At 47.7% G+C, this 12,035-nt stretch overlaps 1 protein-coding gene across 2 annotated transcripts in view; it reads left to right on the top strand.

Annotated features, from left to right (window-relative positions):
• Positions 1-12,035, top strand: part of POMT2 (protein O-mannosyltransferase 2) — a 45,008-nt gene that overhangs the window by 3,218 nt on the left and 29,755 nt on the right. For both annotated transcript variants that reach the window (XM_061551491.1, XM_061551492.1), the window contains exons 2-5: positions 2,737-2,821; positions 4,492-4,596; positions 5,961-6,069; positions 8,897-9,005. In XM_061551491.1, coding sequence (XP_061407475.1) covers positions 2,737-2,821; positions 4,492-4,596; positions 5,961-6,069; positions 8,897-9,005 — 408 coding nt within the window. The remainder of the gene's footprint in view (positions 1-2,736; positions 2,822-4,491; positions 4,597-5,960; positions 6,070-8,896; positions 9,006-12,035) is intronic.

The raw sequence follows: 12,035 nt of genomic DNA on the forward strand, positions 1-12,035 counted from the left end.
GCAAGCTGCAGTGTGTACAAATTCTTTGGCACGTGCCGTGACGGGTACTGCAAGCGTGTCCACCCGGTGCTCCCTGAGCGGCATTGGATTCTGGTTGCTGAACGAATACATTGAGGGTCGCACTCGTTACACACAAAGGGCTTACCACAAATGAACCACAATACCTTGCTGATCTCATCAACGAGCATCAATCATCACGTGAACTACGGTCATCTTCACAGAAGCGACTTTTGGCTGGCCATCGAACGAAGACAGTCATTGAAGCTCGCAAGGACCATTTCCCCTGCCTCAAGAATATGCCTGATATGGTCGATGCTAAGAGATCCAGCTCACTCCGGTTCCTCAACAATGGATTGCCACAGGTTCAGTACTCGCGCCAATGCTCTTCAAGGTCTACACGAGTGGCATGCCACCAAACGGGTCAAGCAAATTTGCATATGCGGGTGACCTTGCCCTGGTAACAGCAAACAGCCATTTTCAACAACATTGAATCCACTCTGAACCAAGACCTAATGACCATGGGGGAATATTTCTTGAAATGGAGGCTCAAGCTAAATCCGCACAAAACAACAGGCATTGCACTTTATCTTGATAATTCTAGGAGCACCAAACACACTCTGAAAGTGACCTTCTGTGGCAACACTCTGCGACACGACCCCACTCCAACCTATCTCGGAGTGAAGCTGGACCTTACGCCAACCTTCCACGATCTCCTGAACAATGTAGCCACCAAGACCAAAACAAGGGTCAACCTGGTCAAGCAACTGGCAGGCACAAGTTGGGGAGCATCAGCACATGGTGCCACGGACATCACCAATGGCCCTTGTGTACTCTGTAGACGAGTACCGTGCACCAGTATGGACCAGAAGTAGTCACACTCGACTTATTGATGTCCAACTGAACACAGCAATGTGGTGTACCACTGGAACTTTCAAGTGGACTCGAACACCCTGGCTGTCCGTGCTGGGCAGTGTGTTTTTTTTAAATCACGGATGCTGAGCACAGGTCCCAAAACCCTCAAAACACCAAGTGGTGAGCAACAAACGACACAATCAAAGGTGGAATAGATTTAAGTTGAGATGTTATAACACGCGAAGAAGAGGTTGATGGGAAGGAATTCCAAGAGGGGGATTGCGATGGAGGAAGCAAAAAGAAAAGTATGTTCAGCTACAGCAGGGTGGACAAACACGGTATAAGTGAGATGAAACGATTGATCTGCTATAGGTGGCTAGGGGGGTGGCACTACAGTACATGCTTGCCATGTATGCTTGTCACTAATTAACTAAAGAACCTTGCTTATCTCATCAAGGAGCATAGACCATCACGCAAACTCCTCGCATCCTCGCAGCGGCTTTTGGCGAGCCATCAAATAAAGACGGTTCCTGCATCGTGCGCTTTCAGATGGGCTTCTTCAGCCATCTGGCATGCTCTTTCCTCTGATATTTGGAAACCACTGGAGCTATACACTTTAAAATCTAGATTGAAAACGAATTTCTTTAGAACTGCTGTTGGTGATTCGTTTGTCATCTTTCTCCCACACCTCCAATTAGCACGGTTGGTTATGTACGGTGCAAAATAAGTTCAACATACAAAGTGTGTAAATATTGCATCCATCCCTGCTCACAACAGGTGTTTATTTATCCACACGCAAATTGGAGAGTCTTAAGTGTGCATATACAACACTAATTTGAACTATGCAGGACTTTCAATAATATATGTTCTAGGTACGCCAGAAAAGGTAAAGCCTCATTAATTGTCAGATGCCAATTCATGGGGATGTCACGAACATTTTGGCTAATTGTCCTTTTCCAAGCACTTGCAACAAATAAGCAATCGGGGTCAGTAATCCATGATGAAATAATTCACGACCATATGCGAATGACAACCTTTACAGTGGTATAGTGTTCAAGATGTTACCTGTGTAGCTGCTCATTTAAGGGGCTGACAATGTGCCACACCTGGGCTGTGTGGTGGATGGGGCACCACAATCCAGCCGAATTGTGCAATGCCCTTTGATATCCTCAGGCTCGTGTGTGGGCTGGCATGATTGTGGTGTGGCATTGGAAGGATAAAGGCTTCTGTCATTCAAATGTCTAGACCAATTTGGCAATAGTAATGTTTTTACAGGCTCATCAAATTTGCGTGAGCTTTCTACAAGGAAGCAATAAAACGTTATTGCGAAGTAAATTATGCACGGCTTCACTTTTGTTGTATGCATTTTTAATTATAAATGTAGAAAATATAATGTTTATTATTTTACCAGGTAAGGCCCCTTGAGCTATATAGTTATTTTTCAGAAGCGACCTGGCTACAAATGATAGCTCAACGAAATGGCTTATCACTTTGACTTTTATAGCAGCCAGTTAGTACAGCCAGTTAGTAAGGGTTGTCACGTAAACAAAACGTGCTAATTCATTACTAGTTCAGCACACCGGTGTGTTGGAGAGTAAACTCACACTATGTACAATTTGAGTATGACGTTTTGTCGGTAATTACAACCAGCATCATCAGGCAACAGCCATAGTTATGGGGAAATCCTCCTGTTTCGGTTTTAAATATGCCGGTGTCAGAGTTGGGATTGAACCCACGACTTCCTGTATACCAGGTCAGGTAGTTACCATTTCGCCACCATGGCGTCCAGGGGGACGTGTGCATGTGATCATTGTAAAATGTACAGCAGGGGGATGTGTGCATCTGACCGTCTACTGAAACCCTCTCGTGTCTTTCCTCCACCAGTTGGGACGAGACTCACTTTGGCAAGATGGGAAGTTACTACATCAACAACACGTTCTTCTTCGATGTCCACCCTCCACTGGGCAAGGTGGCTTGTTACGCATTAACAGAGTGGTAATACTGCAGTAATGGTACAGCTCTTTGTAAATCGAATTGCTGGATGAAGGTCCTCCCAAATGCCAAATCGGTGATGACAGATGTTTGGCTGTAATTCATCACGCTGCTGGGTGAAAATCGGTGAAGGTGTGAAGGTGGTGGAAGACCTAGGACCGGTTCAGAGATCACTCGCTGCTTGTTGTTAGCTGAGGCCGAGAATCAAACTCCGGTGATCAGGTATATAGAGTGCAGGGTGCTATCCTCTGCGCTTACCCTTGTTCAAGGCCAGGCTCAAGACCTTCCTCTTTGCCTCTGCCTATGACCATATCATCCTGAACGGGCCTGATTTCATCAGAGCTCAGAAGCTAAGCTGTAGTGAACCTGTATGGTGCTTGGATGAGTGACCAACCGTGCATTTGATGTTGTAGGCTGCTGTTGGGGCTATAGTTGTCAGCAGAGGGCAGTGCAGCAAAATGCACTTTGTGGTACAGGGACTCCTCTACTTACGGACATTCGACTTACGAAGTTTCAGAGATTGGAACAAACCTGTCCGTATGTCCAGTTGCCTTTTCGGACCGAGAGTCATAAGTTCAACCACCGCGCAATAGCTGGCGGTGGTTGTTCGGTGTCATTACCCAGCATTCCCAGCACTTCTGCCTGGGCCGCCACCATTGTCGGTTGTTATGTTTGTCGCTGTGCGGTGCACTACAACGTTCTCTGTGCTTTTCACAAACACTATCAACCCCCATCATGTCTCGGAAGCATAAGAGTAGTGAAAGGTGTTGAGGGTGGTAGTACAAAGAACCAGTGGCATCTACATCTACAGGAGATTATACAACTTTTAAAGCCATTCGCCGTGGTTAGTGTACATGCTGTACAACATGTTTGGAATCGACAGGAGTAAAGTTGGACTTAAGAACAAATCGACTTACGAACAGACCTCTGGAACCTAACTCGTCTGTAAGTAGAGGCGTCCCTGTACTATATTATGTCCCAACGTTTATGGTCCCCACCTCCACCAACACTCGCTGATCAGCGTGGTGAAGTATGGTCACAGAGCTCAAGCGACCCATTCGACATGGGTTAGCCCCCTCACCCAGAAGTGAATTGACAAATTAGGTTGTTCTTCAAGTCACGTAGAAGGGAAGTAATAAAATAATAAAAATAAAACATAATAAAATAATTCTCACGACGTTTCAGCCACAACGCAAGCAGCCGTCCTCAGGTGAAGACCAGGTCTGTCGGGGAGACAGCGTCTGAATGAATTACTTCCCTTCTACGTGACTTAACCGAAAGAACCAAGAAGATGAATCCCGGCAGTCACGAAAGCTTTAAATCGAAATTTAAATTAGGTTGTACTTGTACACGTATATGACTGATTGATTATTTCGTTCATTAAGTACGTAAATATTCCCACTGTTCTGCAATAGCGATGCGTTGACCCGTTTGCAATTAGACGCCGTATAAATCCACAAGCTAAATATCCGGATGCAATCAAGGCAGAAGCCGTTGATGCCACCACACTTTGTTGACGTGTTATACCCTCTGCCGTTGCTGCACAGTAGACACGCAACCTTCAAGATCTGCTCAAACGGTGTCCCACCATCTGGTGTTGCAGCTTGTCGAGCTGTATGAATTTGTGACTGAGCGCTGCCCTACCAGATGCTGATCGGCCTGGCTGGGCACCTCAGTGGCTACGACGGCACCTTCCCCTTCTCCAAGCCCGGTGACAAGTACGGAGCGGCGGAGTACCTGGGCATGCGAGCCGTGAGTCGCTGTAGTCGCAGTCGCCGTGTCCCATACCCCCACCCCACTTCTCGTGTCTCTGTTCCTCGGCTCATGGCCGGAGAATTACCGCATCCAACGGTGTCCTACGCTGACATGTCTGTCCTTTTACGGGGTGTCTGGACCTTGTCACCAAAGGGGCGAATTTACCAAATGTAAAAATGTTCCTTTGCAAATTACCGAATTGGAATGGCCGATAGCAATGTGACTTGCATGTGTCGGTGCTGCGTCACTCTCTGATGCACAGGGACAGCTGCCATCAGGAAGGGTCCCCTAGGCTAAGAAAAACCTACTGTTGCATATCGAAATGATTGAGATGCGATGTAAGCCGCTTTGAGACATTGGGGCATTTAAGCGCCCAACACATGCAAATAGTTTTTCTTTGGCTGGCTTTGTTTTCAGTAAAATGTGAATGCATGTGAGGTATGCGGTTGATTCAGAAGTCAAGAGAACTGAACCGGGAACCGTCGAGTTCCTGGGTTTGAATCTGAAGCAGCCAGCTGTGGTTACACCGGGTTCTCAAGTGCGGACAGTTGATGGTCTCAGCTGGGTCACCGATGGCTGCACAAAAAACACTTCCGGCAAAAACCCCCCGAAGCTGCACTTGAGTAAGGCGAAATTCATGGCAAGCGGGAACGGCTACTAAAATAAATAAAAATATCGAAACAAAACAACTCAAACCTGAACACTATTCAGGGTCAGCAACATGCAGCGTTTTCCTAAATGTGTGTTTAACCGAGAAGATTTGGTGAATATGGTGGCTCATGTGAACTGGAGTCGAGGGTAACACTGGATTCCATTTAACGGCACACTGTTTAAATAAATAACTCATTTACACAGGACCCTTAACACATTCCTGCGGAGGGAGCTGGTAGGAACGTTGGGTTGCTCGGTCAATGGCCAGGGTCAACGGCAGCATGGTGTATTCCGCAAATATGGCCGGCTGTGAGGGCGGGCACAAGCCGGCGTGAGTAGGTTAAGCGTTGAGTTTTATAAGGGCACCACGGGGTGATCAGCCCCTCCCCACCCAGCCCCGCCCCACCCCACCCAGCCCCACCCTCCCCACCTAGCCCTTCCCCACCCTCCCCACCCAGCCCCTTCCCACCCTCCCCTCCGCACCCAGCCCCTCCCTGCACGACGGACGGACACAATAATCCCCTGTGGGCTGGTGTAACCAGGAGGTTCCTACCAGTATAAATATGCAACTTAAATATTCATCAGACTGTAAAATCCATAAATGTAATCACTGAATTTACAGTCCATTAAATTGCTAAACAGAACAGCAAAGCTTCAATAAGTAGGAGAAGATAGTCATCATATTTTCGTGTGCTCATTTGCCCGGCTAGTTTTGCGCGCTGCTGGGGTCACTGGCGGTATTTTTCGCGCACCTGACCATGCTGGAGGTGACGCGCTCCATCTCCGCCTCGGTCGTCCTCGCGGCGCTCCTCATTTTCGGTGAGTCGCTTCCAATCCCTGCCAATGGCACCCCGTTATCAAGTGTCATCGGTCCGCGCCGCGTTGCAATTCCACCGTCGGGGGCGTACGAAGGGGCTACCGCTTTTCGCAGAAATTGCGTTAAAAAAAAATGTACGTAGACGGGTCTCTAAATTTCTCGGGGGTGTGTTTTTGACCTTCTGCCGGTGGCTTTGTGAGCTTTTCAGCTCACGGCTGTGAAAATAGCCACCGTCTGTTTCACTTAAGGGCAGTCCCTTGGGGTCTTTGGAGGGGTTGTGTGGCCAATCGCTCACGAGTGTCTTTAATCGCGCCGGTTTTATGAAAGAATCAAACGGGCCGCGATAGAAAACTGACGATGCGTATCATTGGGTTTTCTATTTATTCGCAACAAAAGGCCTGCATGACAACAGTGTCGTTGTTTGTGCAGATTGTCCTCTGGGAATCCTGGAATTGCCACGTTTACCCCTCCCCCCTTTTTTTTACAATTTCAAGCGAATCCTTTGTTCGGTCCAGTTATGAGAACAGCGCACGGCAATTGAGGCCTAAAAGGCTCTCGTTAAAGTGTCATCACCCCCTGCTTCAACCTCCGTTTGACATTTATAAACACGCACACTCCGACCTACAAGTGTCATTCGCCGCTTGCCACACACCGTCTCCCAGAGACGCTCCTGCTGAAGGTCGCGTTAGTTGTATGGTCGCATAGTTTCACTGGTGCCTCAACAAGACTCAATTTTGTAGACAATCACATTTTGTGAGTCGCCATGACTTTTTCCAGGACACGCCTCATTTTTACCTTTGTAATCAAATGACCCGCAATAATGTGCAGTTAGACCTCCCAGAAATTCAAATCGTAAGCAATTCACTTTTTTTCGAAGCGAATCGTAATGAAAAGTATAATCCCTTTATCAATCCACGGCTGTATGAAGGTCTCGGTCATGGGGCATTGTTTGGCCCCACCACGCTGGTCATTGCTGGTTGTCGCCGGTGGTGGGGGCCCAGGGCTGTTGCAGATATTGCTCGCCGGTGAATTTAATACCCCGGAATCAAGTCCAGGTAGCTGGGCGCATAGCACAGTTTTGCCAACGACTACTGCCGCCTGTCCATGCTTGTGTAATAAAAGGACTCAGACACTTCTTGCTGACTCCGTGTCCTTTATTTGGGGTTCGCGTTCTCCTTCCCACACGGCACTCCTCCTGAGACTCTCTCCCTGGCAGCCCCACATCTGCCTTCGCTCCCGTAGCCTTCCACGCTCCTGCAGCTCCGCTGCAGGCTCTTGGTACAGCCCTCTGGCTGCTCCCCCAGCAGCTCCATCGCTGCTCCCTGTTCCTCCGTGCGTGGCGATCTCGCCACCTCCCAACGTCAGCCCTTCGTGGCCTCTATGGCTATCTCGCCATTTCCTACCTCAGCCCTTCGTGGCCTCTGTGGCTATCTCGCCACTTCCTACCTCAGCCCTTCGTGGCCTCTGTGGCTATCTCGCCATCTCCAACCTCAATCCTCCACTCTCTCTTCCACCCCGCTGGCTGGCGCCGTCATGAGCCCCTCAGCCACCAGGCTGAGGCACGGCGACCACCCAACGTGTTCACCACCCTTCACTCCCCCGACTGACCCAGATAGCTTCCTGTCTCCCCGCTATAACTTCTCCCCCACGTCACCCTGACTCCTCCCTCTCGGATCGTCATATCCGCCCCGCCCATTTACGCCCGCATTACACTTGGATAGGATGCTTGGCTATGAACGGTGCGAAAGACGTTCAACATACATACACACTTTAGGAAATATGTAAGTAAAATTATCCATGTAAGCCAATTTAATTTGCCCTGGTGGCTCAGCTGTAGAGCGAGCAGCGAGTGGTTGCGAGTTGACTCAGCCCATAATCCCTCCCAGGGTCGATACAATCAGTACCACTTTATGGGCAAGTCAACAACAGTTATCATAAGGATCGACTCGCCCCCGCCATAGGAATATGGAATATTCACCATTGGCTCGGGTATGTAAACAGGAGATGAGGCACTTAAAAATAATGAGTAAAACAACCTGGTAACGAGTACACACATGGTGACTGACTTCACTTGTGAGCACACCAGGCATGTGCTGTTACTCGCTAAATAAGGAGTGCCTGCTCCATCTAAAACCTATTTACAATTGTAAGCATTTTTCTAAAATACCTAGAACTCAAAATAAATATACGAGTAGTTGCAAAAGTGTGTAAAGGCAGCACGTTTTGCTGCATTTGCAGATAGCAGCAACTTGTTTCATTATGTGTGCGTGTGTTTATGCGTGTGGGGAGCAGTAGTGTAGCGGTCAGCCCGCTGCGCTACGAACCTGGCGTCTCGGGTTCGATTCCCGCTCACGGCCAAAACCAGTGACGATTATCTGAACCGGTCCTGGGCCTCCCCTAGGTCGACTCAGCCTCAAATGAGTACCTGGTGCGGTGTGTAGTAAACATCGTCACTAGGGAGACAAAGGCGGCCGGGCGTGGTGTTGGCCACCCACCCCATCATGTGCCGTGCCGACCTTCATAGGTGCTCGCTAACAGCACTTACCCCTACAGTCTGTTAAGGCTACATGGGGGATCTTTGTCTTCGCATCGGGAGGGCAAGGACCAGTTCAGATATTCGCCACCGATGTTTCCAGTGATGAATATCTGCACTGGGTCCTGGGCCTCGCCTTGGTCGACTCAGCCTTAAATGAGTACCTGGTGCCGGGGCGTGGCACTGTCCACCCACCCCTTAGTGTGCCGTGCCGGCCTCCATGGGTGCACGTTCACAGCACTTGCCCTAGCAGTCTGTTAAAGGCTATAATGGGTTTCTATGTTTTTTTGTATCAGACACGGGCTGCCTCACACTGTCTCAGTACATCCTGCTGGACCCCGTGCTCCTCTTCTTCATCATGGGGGCCACGTACGGCATGGCGCGCATCGGCTGGGGTGGTCACAGGTGAGGGGTTCATTTAATCTTCGTCGTTAGTGGCCGCGACTTATCCAGCGCTGGATGAAGGCCGACTCCGGCCGCCACCGCCCCTCATTGTGCTGTGGTGTAGCAATGCGCCTTGCACCTGCGGAGGACTCGCTCACGGTGGTGAGTTTCATCTTTTTGGGCAGTCGCCTCCACCCTCGGTCTTGGCCATGTTGTTTTGCCCAAGCCCACTTAAATGTCTCTTCACAGTCAATATGATGTCTCCATCTTGTCTGTATTACTCAATCAGTGTGCTTCTGTCTACGTCTCTTAGTGTAATGCCGAGCATGCGCCTCTCCTCGCTTCAATGCGCACTTTTCAGCTCTTCAATTCTATTTGCCAGCAAAATGGCCATGCTGAGTGGCTCCCTCGTGTGCCTTGGTATTCTTTGCACACTCCATTTTCCTCTCACATGAAGCCAAACACTCATTAATAAGTTTGCTCAAACATCTCAAATGCAGGACACTACTGAAAAATAGACTCGAGACTCGGTGAGGCTTTTTTGAGTAAATCATTTGCATTAGGCTGTGTGTTGCATATTAAGTCCCACCTTGATTCTGTGCCCACCTTTGTCCCACAGTAGCGGGAGACTGGGCTGACAGCAGCAATTAATCAATTAAGCCATTGATTAATTAGCTCATTAGGTGTATGACGTGAACTGCCTTTTAGCAGTTTTGCCACTCTGTGATTGCATTCATGAGTTCATTTCTCCTTTTTTGACACATTTTGCAAGTATCCTCTAGTGGAAATAAAGAGGAAGTGTTGCTCGGCTCACGGATGTTTTTTAACACCTTCACTCCTGATTTCCCTCCTTGGCCATTCTTGACCACTCGCATAAGAGGACACATTTGATCATGTGTCAATTAGGAGAGGGTTTTCCACATTGTGGCGCCTCGTGCCCATCGAATATCACTCGGTTCACCAAAATACAAAATGCCCCTTAAAGGAGGTCACAAAAGTCTTCATCATTGTCGGCTGTGATCCGTTGTCCACTGTGCGATGAAGGCCTTTTGAAGTCTTTGCCATCTCTCACAGTCCTGCGGTGATACAAAATCCACCTAGTCCCTGCGTATGAGCTCACTCTGTGTTCATTTCTTAACGCGCCCGGCTGGTCAGTCCTGATTGTGGAGGGAAAGTTGGTGACTTTGAACAAGGCTATAGGCTGCGAATACAAAATAAATTGAAAATAAGCGATGAATGACATACTTGAAGCTTGTAAGACATACTTGAAGTCAAGCTTCAAGTATTTCTTACAATTGAGATGTTTTTTTGGGAACACTGGGAAAATACTTTTACGATGTGTGATAATTGTAATAATTGTAATAATTGCTGTAGTTTGATCTACAGTTGGGTTAATAAGTTAAAACTTTTATTAATTCACCGTCATCCCTTACCCTAGTGGGGCATCCTGCTTTTCCACCAGGATCCCAGCATTTATTTGAATATCCCTTGAGTAGCACGCCTCACCTATAAACGTTTGCTCTGAGGGTTTCCAAGTGGAGTAGAGAACAGACACAGCTTAGGGATGTCATAATTGACCTTGAAGAAAAGTAATTCAGAATCAGAAACTCTATTTAGACCGGAGGAATCCAATGAGCCCTATGCAGCTCTTTTTCACAGATGTCCAGTATGGGCAGGTCAGCAGGTTACAAGTTCAAGTTCATTTATTAGGTATAGCCCTGTGAGCCATTCGGCTCTTGAATCGGGTGCAACCGCAACAAACAAAAAAGCAAAAACATGAACAAAAAACATCTTAAAGTGAATATGTGACTAAGTGCAAACAGAAAATCCAAGAAAAGACAGCAAAATATTGCAGAAAAATCACCGTACACCAACGCTGTGTGCAAAAATCCCAGTGGGATGCAAGTCAAACAACAACAACAACCACAAGACAACTTAGATTAAGGCCATCAGTCTAACTCTGTACTACAACAAACAAACATGGCTAAACCAATACACTTTTCGAAATCACCAAAATAAAGCCATGAAAGCAATGAAAAGCAAGCATAGGAACTGTGACGGAATTTTCACAATAAATGGCATAAACAACATGTACTACCAAAACCCTGCAGCCATAGCTGGGGTGAGGGCAGGAAACGTCACCAGACGGGATGATGGCCGGTGGGCGAGACACAGGCGAGCAACGCCCGTTTGCTCGTTGGCGTTTGGGAACGTTAATTCTAGATTTGAAGTTTTCGTGACTGCAAGGATTCATACTCTTTGTTTTTTTCGGTAAAGTCACGTAGGTAAATTTTTTAAATAAATTAAATCACGACGTTTCGGGCGCAACACAAGCATCCTCCTTCAGGTGGGGACAAGTTAGCGAAAACACAACCGCTTAAGTGTGTAACTTAGCGAAAGCACACCGCTTAAGTGTGTAAGCGGTTGTGCTTTCGCTAAGTTATCCCCACCTGAAAAAGGATGCTTGTGTTGCGCCCGAAACGTCGTGATTTAATTTATAAAAATGTTTTACCCACGTGACTTTACCGAAAAAAACTAAGATTATAAAATGTGCTTATCTCAGATAAAATAAATCGCGAAGTTTCGATCGCAACACAAGCGGTCGTCCTCAGGCGGAAATAATGTAATCCAGCAGTGGAACTCGTGATTTATTTTATTTTCTACCTACGTGACTTTACCGAAAAAACCAAAGAGTTTGGGAACCTTCTTCGCCACTGATGTTTAGAAAACGCATCGATTCATCCTCTCGCACAACCTGATGGTGAATGGTCGCGATTCGGGATACGCGATTCGATAAAAAAAAATCAATTATCTTTTTTTCTTCTTCCCTCACGTTTGCACCGTCTCGTTTGTATTGGCCGCCTTGTCCGTTCCTTCTTGTTCGTTGCCTTCCATTCACGTAATTGGACTTCGTGCCACCCAACGTGCAGTGACAACCCGACGACGTGTCTGCAGGCTATTGCGATACAACCGCAAAAAAATATATAATGCACAGGCCAGTGCAGCAGTCACGACGCGCCTGCGAACGAATTTAACCGCCGCTCTCCTTCT

This window comes from Lethenteron reissneri, chromosome 14 (genome assembly GCF_015708825.2).
Source record: "Lethenteron reissneri isolate LAM-NWPU_2019-01 chromosome 14, ASM1570882v1, whole genome shotgun sequence".
Classification (NCBI taxonomy): Eukaryota; Metazoa; Chordata; class Hyperoartia; order Petromyzontiformes; family Petromyzontidae; genus Lethenteron; species Lethenteron reissneri.